Source organism: Anomaloglossus baeobatrachus, chromosome 3, assembly GCF_048569485.1.
Source record: "Anomaloglossus baeobatrachus isolate aAnoBae1 chromosome 3, aAnoBae1.hap1, whole genome shotgun sequence".
In the NCBI taxonomy this organism is placed as follows: domain Eukaryota; kingdom Metazoa; phylum Chordata; class Amphibia; order Anura; family Aromobatidae; genus Anomaloglossus; species Anomaloglossus baeobatrachus.
This window is the reverse complement of record NC_134355.1, coordinates 492,437,688-492,461,194: the sequence shown is the minus strand read 5'-3', so window position 1 is coordinate 492,461,194 and position 23,507 is coordinate 492,437,688. Positions and strand designations below refer to the sequence as shown.

The 23,507-nt window shown below is 42.4% G+C and overlaps 1 protein-coding gene across 6 annotated transcripts in view; it reads right to left on the bottom strand.

Moving 5' to 3' along the window:
* Positions 1-23,507, bottom strand: part of ZBBX (zinc finger B-box domain containing) — a 341,437-nt gene that overhangs the window by 40,639 nt on the left and 277,291 nt on the right. For 5 of the 6 annotated variants that reach the window (XM_075338565.1, XM_075338563.1, XM_075338568.1 and 2 more), the window contains one exon: positions 8,269-8,418. The exons of the other annotated variant lie outside the window; for it this stretch is intronic. In XM_075338565.1, the coding sequence (XP_075194680.1) occupies positions 8,269-8,418 (150 nt within the window). The remainder of the gene's footprint in view (positions 1-8,268; positions 8,419-23,507) is intronic. 6 annotated transcript variants of the gene reach the window in all.

The window sequence follows — 23,507 nt, the reverse complement described above, 5'->3', positions numbered from 1 at the left end:
GATCCATTTAGAGTTGCGGATGTTATTAATCCTATGGTTTTCGGCTGGAGCTAGCCCCACTGTTGAAGTTGTATAACATCTTCCACAGGTCGTCACTCAGGAGATAGGTTGCGTCTCAGGAGCCGGCTTTACTACCACCACTTTACGTTTCTGTGAACCTTGAGGGACAGGTGTGAATGGAGGGGAATGCAAATGAGTTGGTGCGTCCTTTCCATTGGTCGTTTCTGGTTGAGTCCAGTTTGATGGTCCTGAGGCCGCTCGTAGAAAGGGGGGTACTGTCATGAGTCTCTCTTACCCTTGAGAGAATGGTGATGGTTTTGTGATCTGAGCCTTACATGTAGTTTTCAGGCTCTGCATATTAAATGTATTTTCTTTCTTTTGGCACTGCAAGGTTTAATCACATTTTTTCCTTGCAGGTTGTTGCAAACGTTTTGATCTCGGCTGCAGACGGTTTCTGACAACCCCCCTCCTCTTTAAATACTCACATGATCTGTCATGTGATGCCGGATATAGAGTCATTCTATGCTGATCAGCCAAGGAGTCAGGGCGGTAGCAGATCCTGCTGTTGGAGCCGTGTTGTTGGCTGCCTGGTGTTTGGCTGCTTCTGTTGGTTGTTTATCCTTCTGTTGTCTGCCTTTACTTAAGTGTTATACCCCCGTGTGAGTGTGCTCTGTGATTGCGTTTTTGATATGGTCCCAGACCTCCCCAGGGGTGTTGGGAGTGGGGGTATTAGATCAGGGCTGATCAGGGGCAAGGCCAGGGTGGTGACCCAGACATTCTCACCTTTAGAGGTAATTCTGGGATTAGGTATAGCTAGGGTCCCCCTAGTCTGAGGAGCCCCTATCCCCTATATTCTCTACCTGATCCGTGACAATTATTTCAAAATAGTTTATCAATCCTTGGTGAACATTCGGCATTTATACAGTACACCATGATATAAACTCAGTGTGCACTTTAATACAAGTAGACATACATGTAGTATTGCACGAGGAAAAGCAATTCGGATATCCCAAAGTAACAGAGCTCAAAACTGCCTACAAGAGCAGACAGTCGGCATACCAAATATTAGCAAACTCTGCATGTACTCTAAACTAAACAACTCCTATGTGTATGCTACATCATTAGCACTCTGCGAAAAAATCCAGCACCCATTGCTGAACGTGTAAAGCAGCCTTCCCTTGTCTGTGGATAAGTGCCATGGGAGCTGGAGGTTGCATAGTTTTCATCATGTGGATTGCATTGGGGAATATTTTTAATAATAAAATATGAAGGAGAGGAATGTCTAGGAAGAAAACTAAGACCCAAGAGGAGCCTAAACACACAGAGGACAGGAAATCAGTGAATAAAACAACACATTAAAATGATATTAACTTTATATTAACATGTGTAGGAAGTGATGGATGTCAGCCAAACCGCAATAATGAAGGTGCACAATAAATGCAGATTAAAATGAAATCAAAGAGGAAGCTTCTATATAATGCGAAAGAAACAAAACCTCTTGCAAAAATAACCTTGTTCTGGTCTAGATGGAAAGTGGAAATGTTGTTTGCACATTTATATGTAAATCCACAAGTCCTATTGTATATTGAATGACAGCACCCTATAAAGAGCCCTTTCCTCTAAAATGAAAGAAAAAAAAACAAATTGATTCATCCTGTTCTTTATCCAAGTTCCTAATTCTATACAGATACATGTTTCAGGGACACTAAATTGTACAGAAAGTGAAAAAAAAAAATCATGGCTGCTTACATTAAGAAACAATGATGCACCAAGGCAAGGGTTTGTGTCTGGTATTATAGCTTATCTCTGAGTGATGGGGGCAGAGCTGGAACACCATGTAAAGAAACCGATATAAGGAGTAGAAACAAAAAGCCAAATAAAATACCACATTTCATCAACAAAAATAACTAAAAACAACCAATAAAAAAGAGAGTGTGGCAGAGTAGTCAATGCCAGACAATACAAAGCCCAAAGCAGAACGGAAGACAACAGTACACAGAACAATATATCTGCACAAAGCGCAGACGGCCCAGCGGCCACACAACTCAGCAAGTGTAATGAAACCATAACCAAAAAGTGGTTTAAATTGTAGAAAATGCATATGAAAAAAACCTATGTGGAAAAAAATTCGGCTTTGTACTATGAGGTACTGACTTATGGACTACACTATTTTTTATTGCAAGTTTTAGTCATGTTTGATATTTGTTGATGAATTTTGAAGATTGCGATTTTATTGGGCTTATTTAGGTCTCCTTAGTTTATAGTAGCATATAGTTTAACACCACACAAAGACTGTGGATAGATGTTCAGGAGATAGCCACCCATTTACCATCTTTCAATTAGTTCTTAATAGAAAAAACACAACTACTATAATGATTGTACTTACATAGCTGACTACTTCCAGATATTAGATTCAGTCCAAAATCCTGCAGACTCTACACCTGCCTTAAGGCCCAGTCACACACAACGACTTACCAGCAATCCTGACACGATACGACTTGATAAGGATCGCTAGTAAGTTGCTGGGAGGTCGCTGGTGAGATGTCACACAGTCAGACCTTACCAACGGCGCAGTAATGATGAGCAAGCTGTATAATGATCTCGGTGGGCATTGGGACCCTGTTAGGAGGTCGTTGGTAGGCATCAAACACAGCGATGCTTCCTGCCCAGCAGGACATCGCCTTTGAAGAAAATGATCCGGACCATTCGGCAACGGCTAGCGATCTCACAGCAGGGGCCTGATCACTGGTAGGTGTCACACATAACGAGAGCGCTAGTGAGATCGTTGCTACGTCACAGAAACTGTGACTCAGCAACAATCTCGTTAGCGATCTCGTTGTGTGTGACGGGGCCTTTATGCTCGACCTTGAAGACATTTTCATGGTAATCAGTGCTGTGTGAAGGTGCTGCTGACTTCTTAAATTTTTAAGCCAGCCCTCCTATGTATCGGCCTCATCAGAGAAGGGGGCTGCTTCTCTTTGATGGCTGATACATAACCATAAACACATCACGAATGACCTACTGACTCACAAATCTTTCTTCTATGACAACCACCAGCCAGAAGTAGAGTTGTCAGCACCTAGGTCTGCTGTGGACGGTTAAAGAGCAAAGTGCCTTTGCAAAAACAAACACATTAGTAAGCTGTATGCACTTTATTAAGAACACACCAACGGTCAGTTTTCTTGCAGACTCTGTGAATATCTTTTATACATCCACTCTTGAGCCTATTCCATACACATGCACATAACAACTGCAATACATGTACTGCGGATGTTAAAAAGGGGTTAAAGTTGATGTGCTGGAGACAGGAATAATTGGCAATGTTAAGGATATGAAAGACTCTGTTGAGACCCCAATTGTAATGGGTAGACAACTGGGTCAGCAGCTCATGTATGGTCTTCTTAATATGAGGTGTCTTGTGCCTAGCAGAAGTGGGGTAAGGATATATAAATAAGCCTCAGGGTCATGTCCGTCCAAGGCTCAATTATGGAAATGGGAAACAAAGGCTAATCCATCATTTCCAATCTCACAGTAGAGCTACTGTACTACAAACTGGTAAAAAAAAAAAGGTACTGCAGGCTATGAAACAGGTCAGAACACATAGCACATTGTAGTGTCCTGTGCACGGAGCTCTGTAGAAGCAAACCGGACAGAGCTCAATTGGAGTTTTGTCGACCACTGAAAGTGTCTAAAATGAGAGCTTAAGGACTGGACCATGGAGGAATGAACAAAGGTACGAAGGGCGTTCATTAAAGATTTCCCCTGACCCACTCCTATTTATTGTAGGAAGCTGAAACTGCACATGCGTAATGATATAAGTCTCTATAATTTGCAACTCTGAACTTATAACTGTCTTTCTTTTACAGGTGCTGAAGTGGTGTGAGGTGTGATAATGGACCCAATGGAATACAGAGCAGTCATCATGGTCCTTTGCTTCAAAGGCTGCACACCAAGGGAGATGTTCGATGAGATGAAAGGTTTATGGTGACAATACCCCATCATATGTTGTAGTCAAGAACTGGCATCGTCATTTTAAATGTGGTCAAACTTCGATGGAAACGGCTCCAATTCCAGGGTGACCCCATTCCGCTATTGATGACCTCTCCATCCAGGGAGTGGAGGCTGCCATTTTGTAAAATCGCAGAATAACCATTGCCACCTAGCCCAAAATGTCAAGATTAATGTGGGGTCTGTGGAAAACAATCATCCACGACCATCCTCATATGCATAACGTATACACTCGCTGGGTTCCCCTGCTGTTCACACCTTTCCTTAATGACTGCTCTGTATTCCATTGTCTCAGTTATTATACCTCACACCACTTCAGCCCCTGCAAAAGAAAGACCGTTATCAGTTCAGAGTTGCAAATTGGTACGTAACCTATAGAGACTTATATCATTACACGTGAAGTTTCAGTCTTCTGCGATAAATAGAAATGGGTCAGGGGAAATCTTTAATGAATGTCCCTTGTAACTAGGTCTAATGAATTGTTTATTTTATATGGACAGCCAGGTGCGAGTATGCCACTTATCCGGGGAAGGGATGGCATTGAAATGTATTATTAAGAATAAAGCGAACCAACAAAGTAATGTGATGCTCTGGCTAATGTTCTGCTTTCAGAAAGCATAGGACACCTTAGAGGTCTTGTGGAGTCCATGCCTCTATATGTGAAGCAGTGGCACAAGAAAGACCTACATAATATTATTATTAGTTATTATTATAGTGGCATTTATTCCATGGAGCTTTACATGTGAAAAAGGTATACATAACATGGACAAGTAGAATAATCATAAACAATACAAGGCACAGACAGGTACAGGAGGAGAGAGGTCCCTGCCGCGAAGGTTCAAAGTCTACAAGCGATGGGTGATACAGTAGGTGAGTGTAGAGATGGTCTTGCGGTGCTATATCAGACTGAGGGTTACGGCAGGTTGTAGGCTTGTCGGAAGAGGGGGGTCTTATCAGGCCGGTCGGTGGTTTTAATACAACAGCTGATCAGTCTGTATGTAAGTTGCTACTGTTAAGGTATATTTACATGAGGCAGAAATTGCTGCAAACAATATTGTAACAGAAAATCTATTATATGCATGTTAATGCGGTTGTTTCTGGTGCAGGAGCATGGATTTCTGCACATACGGCCGGATGAATGTAATAGTCATACAAATTTTGGTCACATCTGATCATTTAGTTTATCCGACATATAACACATTAAGGTTCAAAAGAACAGCAATTTGTGTGCATAGTATGAGAATTAAGGTATCTTAGAAATGGTGAAAGTTACATTTGCATCCAGCCTAATGCACTGGTCAAACCTCATATTCTGCACTTTTGGCTTAAAATCATAGCATTCAGTCAATTTGATGTTATCGGAAGTAAAAGTTCATGAGTTAGAGCTTGTCAATGTCTACATATTTCCAGTACTAATGAGCGTAATATTTGAGACTTAGTTTATCATTATCGTGGCTGTTTATTCTTGGGTAAGTCACATACCTAGGAAAAGAAGCACTTAGTTTAGCACATGAGCTCAAAAAGGCCAAATACCTAAAAATCATTATATTACAAATATCTACAAGAGAGAGAAAAATAAAAACCCAACCAAAGACGGTTTCATTTCTGTTTCATGCAGTCCCAGCCATTGTAGCATACGTCCACACATGGCATCCGACCAGCTTTTGTTTTACCTAAGCTGTGTGGCATTCAGGTGAAACATGGAATTTTGCAGGAAGACAAGAATGAAAACATTAATTTTCCTGGCTTGATGTCACATTAAGTATACAAACAGAACACAACACAACCAGCAGAGATGTGAAGGGTCTAAATATAACAAGGGCCTTGCTGCGCACAGCCTGCAGAACATAAAACGCAGTGGTTGCTGTTCTCACAAAAGGATTAATGAAGGGCCTGAACCTTACTGAATACATTCAGGGAAATGTGTGTTTTTTGGCTTAGTTAAATTGTCACCCATGTTGGTAACAAGCCATGAGGGTTCCTTAAATACAGAAATGAGCCCTTGAGACGCGTCTATAGTAAAGTCATGAAAGAAAGTAGATGTAGAAGTTTTATTCTTCATCTAGCCTAAGGACTTTGGATTCTGCTAATTCAAAATGAAAGAGTAATATGATTCACTCATCTGGCGTTCTAGATATATATAAATGCATTGTACTGATTATGTGCTTTGTATACAGAGGTATAAAAATTATTACACTTGAGTATTTCCAAAGGTCAGCCTTGAAATGGAAAATAAGGAGTCTATAAACCATGGTGAGGACTGTCTGAAAACTCATCACAGCTCCTTATAAATATTAATGCAAAACGGGTAAATTTTATAGGCGTATGAAATGTAATTAGTTCTGCAATAACAGCCACAGGTATGTATCAAAACAGGCATTCAATAAAAGAAAACATTTTTATTGTACAAGTCTAGCATTTATAATGACGCGCTGGGGAAAACCAAGTTATTTTAATATTCGGACAGGAAAAATATAACCTAATGTATTAAGACCAGACTTTAATTGATAAAATGCTAATAACTCATTGTCATAGACAAAGGTATGAATTTCCATGTTTATATTCTAGATGGGCGTAATTAAATTGACCAAATTCCACGCTAAAAGAATGCTTTACAAGCTGTGACATCGCTAGCGATCCCGTTAGTGATGTGACACGCCAGATCGCAGATAAGATTTGCCGAGATCGCACATAGGTCATTTTTGTAGGGCCGGTCACATGTGCGATCTCGGCAAATCTTATCTGTGATCTGGCGTGTTACATCGCTAACGGGATCGCTAGTGATGTCGCAGCGTGTAAAGCACCCTTTAGACTTTTACCACTACTGGTATTACCTAAAAAGTCATTAGAAAAGAGTGCCCTAGGGACCGCTGGGTCAAAGGCGGGCTCCAAAGTGATATTAGCCCCAAAATGACATAGGGGAGGCAAAAGGTCAAATGCATACACATTTTTACCAATTCTAGGGAATAAAGAAAAAAGACATTGAAGTAGTAACTACACTTTTTTTTCTACAAATCAATAGAAGTGAAGGTAATATACTTTGTAAAGAAATATTAAATTCCTTTGTCCCCATTGATTAGTCCCTTTTTGTTTCCTGCACTGATCATTAACTGTCAAAAACTGCTCAAATCTGTCTACAAATTTGTCTGCAGTAAGGGATCAAATGAAGGGAGGCACAATGAGAAACTGCTGAGGGGGAAATAACTGCTAAAATTGCAGGATAGAAGTCATACAATGGGGAGAAATAGTTTATTCCTCTTGTACATGACGGCTTATTATAGAAAGACATAAAAATGCAGTTACATTTTAACGGGAATCTGTCTGGTGATTTGCCCGTGACGCACAACCGACGGGGGCGGGAACGCTCGCTAGCGATATCGGTAACGATATTGCAGCGTGGAAAGTGGCCTTTATTCTCAGAACCAGGCTCCATAGGATTTTATGGGCATTGTGTGACATTACACCATTAGATTATATTGTGATCCCTGCTTTTCAGCTTGGCCTAAATGGTACCCTAATATATTACAGTAATGGTAAAATGCAGTGCTTATATTTACTAGGGTGGGAAAACTGTAATCGTAGTATAGGATTATTTGGTTCCAGATATTATGTAAGCAAAATCACAATGTGAAAATATTCGAACAATATACATTGAATGCGGGACTTCTGTGTGTACAACAGTAGAAGATATAGTATGGAAAAAGAAATACATTTGCAATATATGCATTTTACATAACAGATCTTAATTACACAATTTACAGATTGTATTTGAGTCTACAATTTATAAAAATAAATAAATATATATATATATATAAATATAAATCTTAAGGTTCCACTCCAGTGGTTTTTTTTATTGCCACACCGGAGTGGTGCTTCAAATCTAAGTTGCCTACCCCTGTATTATACTCAGCTTCCAGTGGCTTCATTGTCTGCTATTCCAGTCAGTGTCTGGCGATTTGTGACCTGCCGGCAGCTCCAGTGTTTCATGAAGCAGCCGTAGGTCACAACTCAAAATACGTTTACGAGAGCCTCGTTCTGGTCTCATTCTGACTCTCATAGAGATGCATCGGAAGCTTCTGACGTATTTTGTGGCATCCGGACAGTCAGAAATTAGTCACAAGATGGTGCCATGGGCCCGTCACGGCATAAAAAAATTCTGTAGTGTAAGCAGGGGATTTATATATAAAGTGTGACTCCAGCGCTGAAAAACAAAACACTGGAGTTGTGCATTAATAGTGTTTAATTTGTTTCAATACTCACTGGTCGTTGTGTGGGTGACATTTCTAGCAGTAAGGCTGTGCTCTAGGATATGATCATTGGACTCAGACCATGCATTTTCCACTAGATCTTTGACTACGGCATCATCTGCATATACACTTAAGCTGCTTTCTGGTCTCCAGTAGTTATTACCTAAATTGGAAATGAAGAGAATGTTAAATACTAAATCAGCAAAGAAAGGTCTTCCGTTACCTCAATTATACTTTACCTCCTTCTGACTCCACAGTTATCAGGACACAGCATGGTGCACGCTTAGGTATACCTGAGTTCACCCTAAGTGATCACATTCCGCAATTAACATCAACGTTCATAATCTACCACTCGCAGGAAGCTTTTTATCTCACTGTTTACTTGGAATGCCTTTGCTGTATGATATATTACTGATCTGATTTATTAATATGTATAGTTTTGGATAAGCCTATACAGCATATACAGCACAGAGCATTATGTTTTAATAGAGTAATAGATGTAAATTACATTCAGGTAGGCCCAGCACAAAACCTAAGAGAAGACTGTTCTTTTCAGGAGCAAGTGGTCGAAAACTTTTCCTTCTAATAAAATAAACACACTGTACCTTAAAAAGAGCGTAATGGAGGTGTAATTTGGATGGATATAATCAGACTCATGTATGAAGTGTTGAAACATTGGTGATCAGTACACTGCATGTACAGTATAAATGAATTACTCCATCTTGTACCTTAAACAGCCCCTCAGGTTTTAGGAAACTTAAATGGTTATGTAGTCAGTACATGCTAACATTTGCAAACACCTGGAGATTACATTTTTGAACTTTAGTAGTCGTAGTAGTAGCATGTGTGAACAGCGCTCTATGCAAGCCATCAGTGTGCAGCTTTATCATCCAGCAATTGCCCCCTACACTTTTTGGAAGTGTGTGTGTTGCGGGCGGGGGCCGCTTTTCTCTCGGGGGGCCTGCTTGGATCCGGGTTTGCTGCAGCGGCTCGAGTGGTGACCGGACCCGGGCTCGCACGGCTGCAGTTCTCACAACCGTTGGAAAGGGGATATTTACAAGGAAGGTTGTCTGTGACGCCACCCGTGGGTTGCGGTGAAGGATGTTGGCACCGCTGCTGCCTTGTAGGTGGGCGCCCGGGGCTGATGGATCAGGGCAGCAAGGTGGGATCCCATCCACGGGTAGGGGAGGTGTAGTCCCGGGGCCCAGGGGTCGAACACGGGAGAGATGGCTGCTGGTGGTGGCGCGCCGGACCGGACCGGGGGACAGTGGTGTACTCACAGTTCAATAATTTCACACAAGTCCAGTAGTAAACCAAGTTGCCAGTGGCCGGCTGCCTTTGGAGGGTGCATTCGGGTCCCGCACCCAGGTTGATGAGCCGATAACCCTTCCTCCTGCACTTTGTGTTTCCTTCTCTTTTGGACGACTTTTTATGGAACAGAAAAGTCCACTCCCGGTTCTATTTGTGTTGGGAGCTGTGGCCCGCGAAAGCTGATCCTTGGGATTTCAGTGAGTTCTTGGCGGACACCCTATCCCCCACGTTGGGCTTCCGTTTCGCTCTATCTGGGCAGTAAATTGGGACAGTCTGGAACCTTGTCCCCGGCTGGTTAATTGGAGAGGGGCTTGCAACCTTCCTGACCCTAGGGTCCAGGCACCCTGACTGTGCACGGCCTCTGGACCGGATTCCCGCTGTCGGTACCGGCGGGCTACAACCCTGCCCCAGTCCACTTTAGGTCTCCCGCGACCGGATCTCCGTCGCCTGTGGCTCTGCTCACCGTCTGCCACCTAGCCAGCTAGTCCACGGGCCACTACCCCTGACTACACTGATCAATGTGTGCTCCACTTCCACTTCCAAAACTCAACTCAAGACTCAACTTAAGACTCAACTGTCTGGTTCGCGCCCCTGACACCTCAGGACCCCTAGGTGGGCATTCTCATCCACCTGATCCCGCCCACTGGTGTGTCCTTATTATCATTAGGGGGTGGCTAGGGTTTTATGGCTGTGTGTTATGCCCAAGTGTGGGTTGTGATGGTAACAAGGAGGATGTGAACTGTTTGTGACTACCTGGCTTTACCAGGGCGTCACATGTGTGTAATTTTTTTCCTCCTGCACCTATGATGCCTCCACTTAGTGGGGGCTTAGCTGCATCCTGCTAGAGTACTAGTTTTTGGCCTGGGCAATGTACAACTGCAGCCCTATCTTTGCTGTAAGTAATGCTTAATTTTTGGAGGATATTTATTCCTCTTTTTGCTGCTATTTTTATATTTATTCTTAAGAAACGTCATCCATATCACATTGGTAGTGGTTTGACACTTGGCAGCTGAATGATCAGCAGTGCACACAATGTAGTAGCCGTTCTCAAGACCTGTAGCTCTGCTACCATTCACTTCATCTGGAGTTGTGTCAATACCTGACAACAACTACACAGCATACAGAGATGTGTTACTCTGTCTGTAAACTGTTCACTTCCAGCCACCACACAAAATCCTTAAAGATGATTGTTGGGGAGTGTTGAACTAATCTGATTTTTATGACTAATTACTGAACTCTGCAAAAAATAGTCCATCAGTAATAAAGTACTAGATAACAACTTTAACTGTATAGAAGCATCATCTAAGCAATATCACGGATACTGCCACTAAACCTTATGGGTACCTGTTTGCCTGAAGGTGGTGTGCTCCAGAAGGCTAACCTTCTGGAGAAGAGAAGTCTAGCCAAGTCACTGGCCTGAAAAGTGGACTCTACAATACTGAAAGCAAAAACAGAGGAGGATATTGCAATAGTCAAGGAGGTAGATGATAAGGGCATATATTAACAATTTAATAGACTAAAGGGGGCTTTACATGCAACAACATCACTAACGAGATGTAGCTGGGGTCACGGAATTCGTGACGCACATCCGGCCTCGTTAGCGACGTCGTTGCGTGTGACACGTACGAGCAACCGCTAACTATCAAAAATACTTACCTAATCGTTGATCGTTGACACATCGTTCAAATCCCAAATATCGTTGATGGTGCAGGACGCAGGTTGTTCGTCGTTCCTGAGGCAGCACACATCGCTACGAGTGACACCCCAGGAAAGGCGAACAACACCGTACCTAGTGGGCGTGACTTTCATTCGGCTGCTCTCCGCCCCTCTGCTTCTATTGGACGCCTGCTATGTGACGTCGCTGTGACGCCGCACAAATTGCCCCCTTCGTAAAGAGGCAGTTCGCCGGCCACAGCGACGTTGTTAGGCAGGTAAGTTCGTGTGATGGGTACTAGCGATATTGTTCGCCACGGGCAGCGATTTGCCCGTGACGCACAAACGACGGGGCGGGTGCTTTCACGAGCGACATTGCTAGCGATGTCGCTGCGTGTAAAGCAGCCTTAAAGGTTGAGCTAAGGATGAATTCTGGAAATATTTTTGAGTTGGAGGCGGCAAAAGATGGCAAGAACTTGGATGTGCAATTTTAAGGAGAGGGCAGAGTTGATGGTTGTAAATCAGTTTGCAAATCACGCGTCCTTGTCTAGGAAATCGGCCACTTTTGAGCTGTTTAGTAACCTTGGCAATGAGCAGTACACTATAAAATAAAAATGTCCTATGTTATTGAAAATGAAAAGGATTTTTAATAAAAAGACGTAAATGACAAATTGCTTATTTTTAAAAGCACTTTCACCCATTTAATAAGATGAGACAATGACTTTTATTGTTTTGTTATCTATTTCTAAAAAATTAAGCAAAAAACAGAACAAGTTGTCGTTTGTAGCTGTAGAAAAAGGACATTGACCTGAAGCCATAGAGGAGCTCAAGCAGCATTTAAGAAGCAGCTAGACTTCATTTTAATGTTGCTTTTAAATGGAAATAACTGGATCCCCATATTCTTATAGCATTACACACATGAACTCCGTGTCACGTACCATTAACAAAACCCTGGATGCTTGACACAACGATTTACCATTTTATTGTCTGTCTGACACCGTACTGCATGTAATATTAGTACATCAATGGCTTCTATCATAAAAATGTTAACAAAACAAATGTGTGTTACATCTGGGAATAATTATAACAATGGAAACACGGAATAACATTAGGACCATGTAATTATTATCACATCTGAGAACTCATATGAGTGTTTCCTTCTTCGCGAGCGAACATCTATAATTTAGCAATGAGTGGATTGTGCTGTTAGTGAATGTGTTCACAGACACCCTCAAGCTGACTTGTTCTATTCTATTAATGTTAAAATGTCAACCATGAAATTCAAATAATTGCCACTTAGTCTTGTCTATGGTGGGAACAGCCCTCTGATATCATCCTAATACTGACATTTGTTCTGTACACAAGCAAAAAAAATGAAATTAGGGTCAACAGAATGGGACACTGAGATTTGTGAATAGTATTATGTTGTATAAGAACACTATATGTACTTTTACATTCACATTAACAGCCCTTCTAACATATTATATATATATATATATATATATATATATATATATATATATATATATATATATATATATATATATATATATATATATATATATATATCTCAGGTGAAAGAGAATGTTTTTTTTGTTATCAAATTTTTTTTTTAGAAAGTACAAGAAGGTTTATTCATATTTTCCTTTACATCATAAGAATCAATAATAAGAAGACAAAGAAAAAGAGAAAAAAACATTATGATATAACAATTCAGTCCCAATTATGCATGTAATATAGGATTTGCACTGATTTACGCCATCTATGTATGGGGTAAACATCTACCTATAAAAGTGGATTACCACTGCAAAATGTCAAAGGGGTTGTGTCCACTACTTGGACAACCCCTTCTCAATCACTATGTTTGCCCCCCGGTAAAATAGCAAGACTTCTACTCATCGCAGGTGTTGGCGCCGTTCCAGTGGTGTTGGCACTCGCTCTCCTGGTGCCTATGTGATGTTATTACTTCATACAAGCCCTGCGCCCAAGCAGCGCTGGCTTCACTCTGCTCGCGTAAGGACAAAAGGAATATCAATATGAAGTCAGAAATGAGACTGGCCACTCATATCCTCTTGATGTTTCATACATCCTAAGCTAGGGCTCATTGGGCACAGGGCTCACGTGATGCTACAAACTATTGATGATAATGTGATAGGATCGTGGGCACAGCAAAATAGTAGTCTATCGGGGTGCTACTAATACCCTGCATGGGGAAAACATGTAAGGGAAATATACCACTGCACATAAAACAGTAGTACACCCCCATAATTAAAACATTTGAATTTATTAGAAAAATATATACCACAGACAAGGCCAAAAATAATAAAAACAGAAAAAATAAAAAAGGGGATTATATAATAATCCACAAAAAAAATAAATCACTTGAGCGCTGGGAGAACAAGTGACAACACTGCTAGAATGGTGCCAGCACCGGTAGTGAGTATAATTGTTGTTAATTCAAAAAGAAGAGATAACAGGACACTGCTGATCTCTGTGAGGAGCTGTTATAGGAGCACACAGCATCGTCTTTTTCCAGGTGCACTTCAACAAAATGAAGTCCAAATATAGTAGGGTATGACAGGAAGGCAGCACTCACCGGAGTTAAAGGCACGGTGCATTTATTCGGAGTAACGGTGCTCTTACACATGGTAGGACAGGTACATAGGCGGGGAGGTGAGGGGGGCTAAGACATCAGATGACGGGCCGTTTCGCCCGTCGTCCGATGTCTTAGCCCACCTCACCTCCCCGCCTATATAACTGTCCTACCACGTGTAAGAGCACCGTTACTCCGAATAAATGCACCGTGCCTTCAACTCCGGTGAGTGCTGCCTTTCTGTCTTACCGTACTATAAGTGTTGTTAATTTTACCAGGGAAAAAATTGCTAATTGAGAAGGAGCCATCTGAGTAGTGGATAAATCCTTTAAGACATATTTGATCATTGGGGGCACAATCTTTCATCAGTGCCTGTCATCCATTATTCTTAAAGGGTTATCGATGATCAACAGATGCAGCACCTTCAAACTTGATCACCAGGGTGCCATGAAGTGGATCCACACTGGTCTCTATTTTCGCAATCCAGAAAACCCCTTTAAATTGCCTCCATTTTAAGAATGAACGGGGCAAATGTGCTGCAATTTTCCAAAGTTCACAAGTGTATGGTGTGAATTCTTTAATTTGAAGTAGCCTTGTAGCAAATCTGCCATGTGTGAACATAGCCATTAATTACCCCAGGTCTGATGCTTCACAAGTAGAAAAATAGTATAAATCTGAATTTAAGCATAATTTAAAAAGATTTCTTGAAATGTTAATATTGATGGCTTATGTTGGGATTCAATTCCCACAACCCCACTGTTCAGCTGCTGAATTTGATACTTGGAGATTGTCCCCCATTGTCACAGATCCATGTATTTTGTAGTATTGTGGCTCCCTTTTCCTGATTGGGAAGAGCAGTAAAAGTTCGACCCCTTTATAAAAGGTGTTGATGGTCTGTCCTAAAGGGTAAACCATCAATGCTACAATCATAAATATCTTCTTTGACCCCTTCAGCACCTGGCGATTTTCCATTTTTTGTTTTATTCTCCTCTTTTTTTCAAGGATCATAATTTTTTATTTTTCCGTCAACATATGTGTATGAGGGTTTGCTTTTTGTGGGACTTTTGAATGAAACCATTAATTTTATTATATAGTGTACTGCAAAACGGGAACAAAATTCCACGTGCAGTGAAATTACAAAGAAGTACAATTCCACATGTGTTTTTTTATTTACCATGTTCACTATATGGTAAAACTGACTCGGCAGTACCAGTTCATAGAAACCAAACATGTATAGTTTTCTGTTTATTTAAATGCCCAAAAAAAATCACAAATTTATTTAAAAAAATACACTTTTTTCGTCATTTTCCAAGACCTGTAAATGCTCTCATTTTTCAGGATCTGGGGCTGTGTGGTGGACTCTTTTTTTATGCTCTAAGCTGACGTTTTTACATATACCATTTTCGGGTAGATGTGATGTTTTGATTGCTTTTAATTGAATTTTATTGCGATGTTGCAGCAGAAAAATAATGTAATTCTGGAGCTTTCAATTTTTTCCGTTACGCTGTTTGCGCATCAGATTAATTTATTTTATATTTTGATAGATTGGGCATTTCTGAATGGAGCAATTTGAAATATGTATTTTTTTTAATTGTTTTCTTTTCAATGGGGCAAAAAGGGGGAGGATTTTCACATTTTTAAAAACCTTTTTTAAACTTTTTTATTGTTTTCATTAGTCTCCTTAGGGGACTTGAAATCTGTCCGATCGCTTGTGCTGTACAGAGCGGTGCTTGGGAATCCCTCTGCATAGCACAAATGCTGTTTTCTTATGAACGCCAGTGTTCTCAGGAACTACATCATGACAGTGACAGGGTGGTTCCACACTAGTTACTGGGAAGTACCAAGCAAATGGCAAAAGGAAAGGGCAACCTTGTGTCTAGGAAAGGGAGAGATGGTGATCCCTGACCAAACCTACCACTGGTCTCTGGGGTCCCTCACCACACTAGATAGGTACTGCACCTATGCACTAAGCCGGATACCTGACCCTAGGTATCCCTAGTGCTGGACCCTAAATAGAGAACGGGTGGGATTTTCTCTTCGTCAACCCCACTAAAGACTAAAGGAGACACAAGGAGGACACACAGGGCAAACTGAATGAACTACTTATCCACAAATGACTCAGGTAGAAGTTCAGCAAAGTCGCATCAATGATAACACAGATGAGTACAAGCCACCTGCTTGCAACCAGAGCTTGAATGAACTAAATAATATCACCAACACAAGTCCAGGGAAGATGGGAGTATTTAAGCACTTGGAGAATACTCATAATCAGCAGCTGGGTGGAAGGAGAGCTCTGCTTGGTCCCAAAGGGGGAGAAATGAAAACCCAGCAGGAAAGCTACCTAATACAATGAATACTAACAGCAGGAACAATAGCAAGTCAAGGAGCATTTTGCGCAGCCAAACGCTGTGACCTTCAATTGCCAGAAACCACATGACTGTGTCACCCTTGACACACCCGTGACACAGGGGTAATCAGCTGACCCACTGCTCTTCGGCACTCTGTGGTCATGTCGCAGGGAAGCAAGTGGGAGCAAGAAGCGATGTGCTCCGCATCAACAAGCATTAAATCAGAGATTGACAGTGGGATGTAACTAGTTAACAAACACAGGTGGTTCTCCGATCCACCTGCGCCTATTGGAGGCATATGATGGCTGATCAGATCAGCCAACATGTCATAGGAAAGGTGCGGCCTTAACATGTGAGCACACATCAAAGGGAGCAAACAGACCTTTGACTACCAGTACGTCATAGGTCATGAAAGGATCAATTACACAATAACTAATATAGTAGAGAAGATTTATGAAGCGAAATGTACCAGTATTCAGACCAAAAGCTGTCTTTCATGACTTGCACTATATCTATTATGTAAGTGTGGTGCCCCAGGACCTGGTCGCCACAACAGCATTGCCCCTCCAAAGGGTTAATGCTGAGCCTGGAGGTAATTGGAAGGTCTATTGGCCAGTAAGTTTAACATCCAACGCAGTTCCTCCCTCGGGCCAGCAGGGGGAGCTCTGAACCTGGAATTCCAGGGAGCATTCCTTAAGCCTGACCTGAGGGAGGGGTTAGTGGTCAGTCTGTAGAGAGAAGTCATAGCAAGCAGACGCAGAGTAGTGCTGTCCTGTGGAACTGGGGCCTAGAGCTGCAGCAGCTTGGCCCAGTGAAGCAGGAGGAGCAGAGAGGCACAGAAGAGACTCGGACATCGGAGTCTGCGGCCACCAGGGCCTAAATTTCTCCCTGGTAGCCGAATATGAAGGGCAGGAGAGCTGCAAGCACCTGGCCCATAAACAGCCCGAAGGTACAGCTGCATCATCAGGGCCTGGTGTGGACTCCAGCAGAGAAGCACCACAGAGGGCCTGCGCAGCCTACCACAGAGGGAAAGGGACGTACCACCGGTCCCAGCAGCAAGAGGGCCATTGCTAAATTCAGAGAGCAGGGTCCTATCACAGTAAGGAAAAGAACAGGAGTAGGCCTCATACTCATCTTGCCAAAACGACATCTCAGTTACTTCCAGGCCGACCGGAGCCCTCTACCACCTGTAACGGTCTCCCAGGACTAACCGTTTGTGAAGTAAAAGAGGAGAAGGTAAAGAGACTGTTGTTTGTGCCTGTTTCTTTCATTGCCTGTCGGCCCTGCACCGTGTTATCCACACAACACCATAGACTCTCACGAGCACCAACAGTGTCCCCGGGGCACCGCTCCACCTGTGGGGAGCAGTACCACCATTGCTGCCATATCATCACCCCGGAGGCCTCACACAGCAGCGGCGGCTTAATAGCCGCATACCACAGGTGGCGTCACGAACACAAACCCCAAGTCACCAGCCATATTTAACTAACACCCACCAGGGCCACGGAGTCGGGCCCCGCAACCACCGACTACCCCCGGACTAGTCCGGCCCGGCACCGGGTGTCCCATAGCCCTGGGGTGGGCGAGTCATATTTTAGACATGTTTTGTGCGTTGTCTGTCAATGGGGTGTTACCTTGCTTAAAAAGGGGCATGTCTTAGCAGAAGACGGGTATAACCTAATGAGCAACATGATGCGCCAAAAATTGTAGCATAAATTTCTTCCATAAAGTAGGCCAAGGATTAGGTGGTGTAAAATTGTTTTAACAACTGTTGACAACTCTGGCACATTTTCAGACTGTTTAGGCAGTTTTCATAAATATGCCCCAATACGCACTGCTATGTACCTATAGAACTGGCTGTTCTGCCACCTCACCCGATAAAGGTGCAACTAAGCAATTCTGTACTATTTGTTCCGGTGTGTCCAAATCTGTATGTTCTGCAGTCGATACTTAACCCTTTAGTGACGGAGCTAATTTTCACCTTAATGACCAGACCAAATTTTGCAATTCTGACCAGTGTCACTTCATGAGGTTATAACTCTGGAACGCTTCAACGGATCCCGGTGATTTTGAGATTGTTTTTTCGTCACATATTGGACTTCATGTTAGTACCAAATTTAGGACAATATTTTTTGCGTTTATTTATGAAAAAAATTGAATTTTGGCAAAAATTTTGAAAATTTAGCAATTTTCAACTTTTGAATTTTTATACCGTTAAACCAGAGATTTCTGTGACACAAAATAGTTAATAAATAACATTTCCCACATGTCTACTTTACATCAGCACAATTTTGGAAACAATTTTTTTTTTGTTAGGAAGTTAGAAGAGTTCAAAGTTTATCAGCGATTTCTCATTTTTACATCAAAATTTACAAAACCATTTTTTTAGGGACCACATCACATTTGAAGTGACTTTGAGGGGCCTAGGTGACAGAAAATACCCAAAAGTGACACAATTCTAAAAAACTGCACCCCCCAAAGTACTCAAAACCACATTCAAGAAGTTTATTAACCCTTCAGGTGCTTCACATGAACAAAAGCAATGTGGAATGAAAAAAAGCAAAAATTAAATTTTACCTAAAAATGTTGCTCTAACCCAAATTTTTTCACTTTTAGAAGAAATAACACAACAAAATGGACCCCAAATCTTGTTACCCACTTTCTTATGAACGCGCCAATACCCCACATGTGGTCAGAAACCTCTGTTTGGACAAATGGGAGGGCTCGGAACAGAAGGAGCAATATTTGAATTTTGGAAAGCAAATTTGGCTGAAATAGATTGCGGGCACCATGTTGCATTTACAGGTCCGCTAAGGTACCTAAACAGAAGAAACCCCTCACAAGTGACGCCATTTTGGAAACTAGAACCCTTGAGGCTTTTATCTAGGTGTATATTGAGCAGTTTGAATCCAAGAGTACTTCACAGAATTTGATAAGCTTAGGTTGCCATATTGAAAATTTTCATTTTTTTCACAAAAATGTTGCTTCAGCATCAAATTTCTTACTTTTTCAAGAGACAACAACAAACCGTGGACCCCACAGGTTGTTATCCAATGTCTTATAAGCACAGGGATACCCCACATGTGGCCAAAAACCTCTGTTTGGATAAATGGGAGGGCTTGGAATGGAAGGAGCACCATTTGAATTCTGGAAAAGTTGAAATAAATTGCGGGCACCATGTCACATTTGCAGGGCCCCTTGGGTCCCTATACAGCAGAAACCCCCCCACAAGTGACCCCATTTTGGAAACTGGATTTTATTCAGGAGTATAGTAAGCATTTTGAATCCACAGGTACTTCACAAAAATGTTGCTGTAGCAACAAATGTCTCACTTTTAGGCTATGTGGCCATGATCCAGTGACACGGCGTCTAGTACACAGTGTCAGCCTTCCTGCAGAGATGTGAGTGTTGTCCACGGGAGAACGCAGCTGCCCATGCCCAGGATTTGGGTTCAGGCTGCTGTGGAGCTCTATGCTACCTGCAGAGAACACTCATCTCCGCAGCATAAATTGACATGCTGAGGCTCGGGAAGCTGCGCCACAGGTCAGTGTATGCTGCGGAGAAAAGAAGCACAGTGGGCATAGGATTTCTAAAAATCCTTCCACTGTGCTTCTACTGCACAACGCAGCGCTATGGACGCAGGGAAAACACTCTGCACCCAAAACGCTGCAAACCCCGATTGTGGGCACACAGCCTAAAATGCTACAATGGATGAATGGATAGATGTCAAACATATATAACGTGCCACCCCCCTGCATATTCTAAGCTGGCGCCCTTTAGTGCCTTTCATGTGGCACTAAAGGGTGCCTAGCCTTGTATTTAGCCCCCAAAAAAATTAATAATTAAAATAAACGACGTGGGGTCCCCCCTATTTTTGATAGCCAGCTAGGGTAAAGCAGACAGCTCTAGCCTGCAAACCACAGCTGACAGCTTCACCTTGGCTGGTGATCAATTTGGAGGGCTCCCCAGGCGTTTTTTTAAAAAAAAAAAAATGTGGGGTCCCCCCCAAATTAGATCACCAGCCAAGGTGAAGCGGACAGCTGGGGTCTGGTATTCTCAGGGTGGGAAGAGCCATGGTTATTGGACTCTTCCCAGCCTAAAAATAGCAGGCCGCAGCCGCCTCAGAAGTGGCGCATCCATTAGATGCGCCAATCCTGGCGCTTCGCTCCAGCTCATCCCGCGCCCTGGTGCGGTGGCAAACGGGGTAATATACGGGGTTGATACCAGCTGTAATGTCACCTGGCATCAAGCCCTGGGGTTAGTGATGTCACGGCATCTAAACAGATATTTGACATCACTAACCCAGTCAGTAATAGAAAAAAATAAAGACAAAAAACAAATTTTATTTGAAAAAAAAACTCCCCGAAACATTCCTCTTTTACCAATTTATTGAAAATAAATAAATTTCGGTCGCTGTAATACATTTTGGAGGTCCCTCGGCGACTCTGGACCTTCTAGAATATGGGGGGCACGTTCAGGGAACGTATCCCCCATTTTCTGGAAGAGCAAGCTCTCCATGAGCAGTGTGGGTGCAGTAATTTGAGAATACTGCACTCACACTGCCCCGGTCCAACCTAGGGCAGAGTGACCTGCAGTAACCTCATTCTAGAATATGAGGGGTACGCTCACAGAACGTACCCCCCATTTTCTAGAACAGCAGTCTCTCCATGTGAGGAGTGTGGCTGCAGATAACCGCACTTACCCTCCCCCGGTCCACAGTGCAGCAGCCTGTGCAGCAGCGACGTCAGCGTCCCTGCTTGCAGGGATCCAGCTGACAGCCGCTGTCTGCGCATGCGCCGCCAGCTTTCAAGAAGGAGGCGGTGTGATCGCGGGGACGGAGCACCAGCAGCCAGGTAACGTAAGACCGGGGGCTGGGGGGAGGTGACGGGGGGTGACGGCGGGACCTGGGGACAACTTTCTGCCGCATGTGATGAGCAGAATGAATGCGGCCGCGCGCTGTGCGCCGCCATCTTCCACGCTCCGGAGGGGGGGGCGGCGGCTCTGGAGAACCAGAGGGGGCTCCGGGGACCAGAGATCTCCGGTGTACCGGAGGAGGGGTCAGGGGGAGGACATTTCCCTCCGATCTGAAATGTTTGATCATTTCAGATCGGAGGGAAATGAATGCAGAGCCGGCGGTGGCGGGAGTTTTCAGCGCGCGTCGGCGCCATCTTGGATTTTCCGGAGGAGGGGGGGTGTTGGATAGATTTCTCCGGTACCGGGGGCTTTGGGGGCACTAATGGCTCATATTTATTTCTCATCTGACATGTTTGATCACGTCAGATGAGAAATAAATCAATTTTACCGGCCATTTATTTTTTTTTAATGTTGTCGCCGGTATACGGTGTATACCGGCGATCGCATTAACGGGGTCCAGAAAAAATACCCCGATTCATAATTTGGGGGGTCTCAGCTACCCCCGGTAGCTGAAACCCCCGAGCTTTTCGGTCGCTGGGGGGCGCTACAGGGTTTTTTCGGGCCACCGCTTTAAAGCGGCGGAACAGAATAAGTACCCTGTTTTGCCGCCGCTTTAAGTCGTACGGCCGTCGTTATGAGGTTAAAATGCAGCTTTCAACATGTTTTCTTATACGACTATGATCGCATAAGTAGGTTTCATACATTACTAAAAAGCACAAAAATAAATCTTTTTAGCCAGCTATATTTCTATTGAGCAGTTAGTTGGCATTTGCTTTCACACAATTCTGAACGTACCCACTGAGGACAAGCAAAACAAAAGCTCAGCAAATTAACCCAAAATGCATCTAGTAGATAGGATTTCCAAAACCATTCTTTATTTTCCGAGCACATCTATTGCTTTATGAAAGGTTTGCTTAGCCTGTACTTTTTATCCTCATTTTAAGTAGAAGAAAAAAAAACCCATGGCATTATTGTGGCTTCTTGAATTTTATGCCTCTCATCTCCTTGACACTGGCGCTAACACATTTTTCATTCTTGCACTTTTACAAGGAGGATACAAGATATGATAAATCAATCCTCATTGCAGATGTGAAATAGAAACATCAACAGTAAAAGGAAGAAAAAAAAAAAAAAAGACAACAGGATAAGAGAATGTGCCAAAACCAAACTAAAGGCATAATAAAACAACAACAATAATCATAAAAATGAATTATTTTCTCCTATTTCTTCCTTTGGCTAAAATATGTGGTAATTAGGTCTCAAACAAGCAGCATGGGATATGACTCCTTCAAAGTAACAAACAGAAAAGCTTTCATTTCTGGAAGAAAAATAAATAAAGAATCCCGGGAAGTCTCCTTTTCTGATACAGTAAAAATATTCTAATGAGCGCTTTATGGGCACGGCTGTACCAATTACCCAGCTTGTTCTTGTGTTCTCTGAATGCCAGACTTTTAGTTCACTTATTATCGGAGCATAAACCTGAAAGCACAGACTCATACAATTTTAATTGTAATGTGACTTTAACATTTAGTTTATTAATGTTAATGTGGATCCAGCTTCCAGTTCCTAAATCATATATTTACACCTTGTGTCCAGGAATCCATTCCACTACCCTTTATTTCCTTCCTTTTTAATTAAAAGCAGGATTTAGCTGTGTGTCTGCCGTAATATCCACCCAGCTTTATTTTCAGCAAATCTCATTCCGAAAATAGCACAGAATAGCCTGGGTCCTATAGCAATAAGAGGTTACGGGCAGATCTATGAGCTCAATGCATTGCTGTCCTTGATGCTTTTTATACTGATTGTCAGGACAGTTCTTAATGTATATTAAATAGGTAACGATATTGATCCTAGTTTATTGGTTGGAAAGATCATTTAAAGATACAGTCCACGACCAGGAAAAACCCTTTTAAATGAAGTATTCCCTCTTAGTAAAATAAAAAAATATATACAGTCATATGAAAAAGTTTGGGCACCCCTAATAATGTTAACCTTTTTTCTTTATAACAATTTGGGTTTTTGCAACAGCTATTTCAGTTTCATATATCTAAGAACTGATGAACTGAGTAATATTCCTGGATTGAAATGAGGTTTATTGTACTAACAGAAAATGTGCAATCCGCATTTAAACAAAATTTGACTGGTGCATAAGTTTGGGCCCCTCAACATAAAAGTGACATTAATATAAAAAATAACAGCCTCTAGTCGCTTCCTGTAGCTTTTGAGTTCCTGGATCCTGGATGAAGGTATATTTGACCATTCCTGGTTACAAAACAATTCCAGTTCAGTTAAGTTTGATGGTCACCGAGCAAGGACAGCACGCTTCAAATCATCCCACAGATTTTAAATGATATTCAGGTCTGGGGACTGGGATGGCAATTCCAGAACATTGTAATTGTTCCTCTGCATGAATCCCTGAGTAGTTTGAAGCGG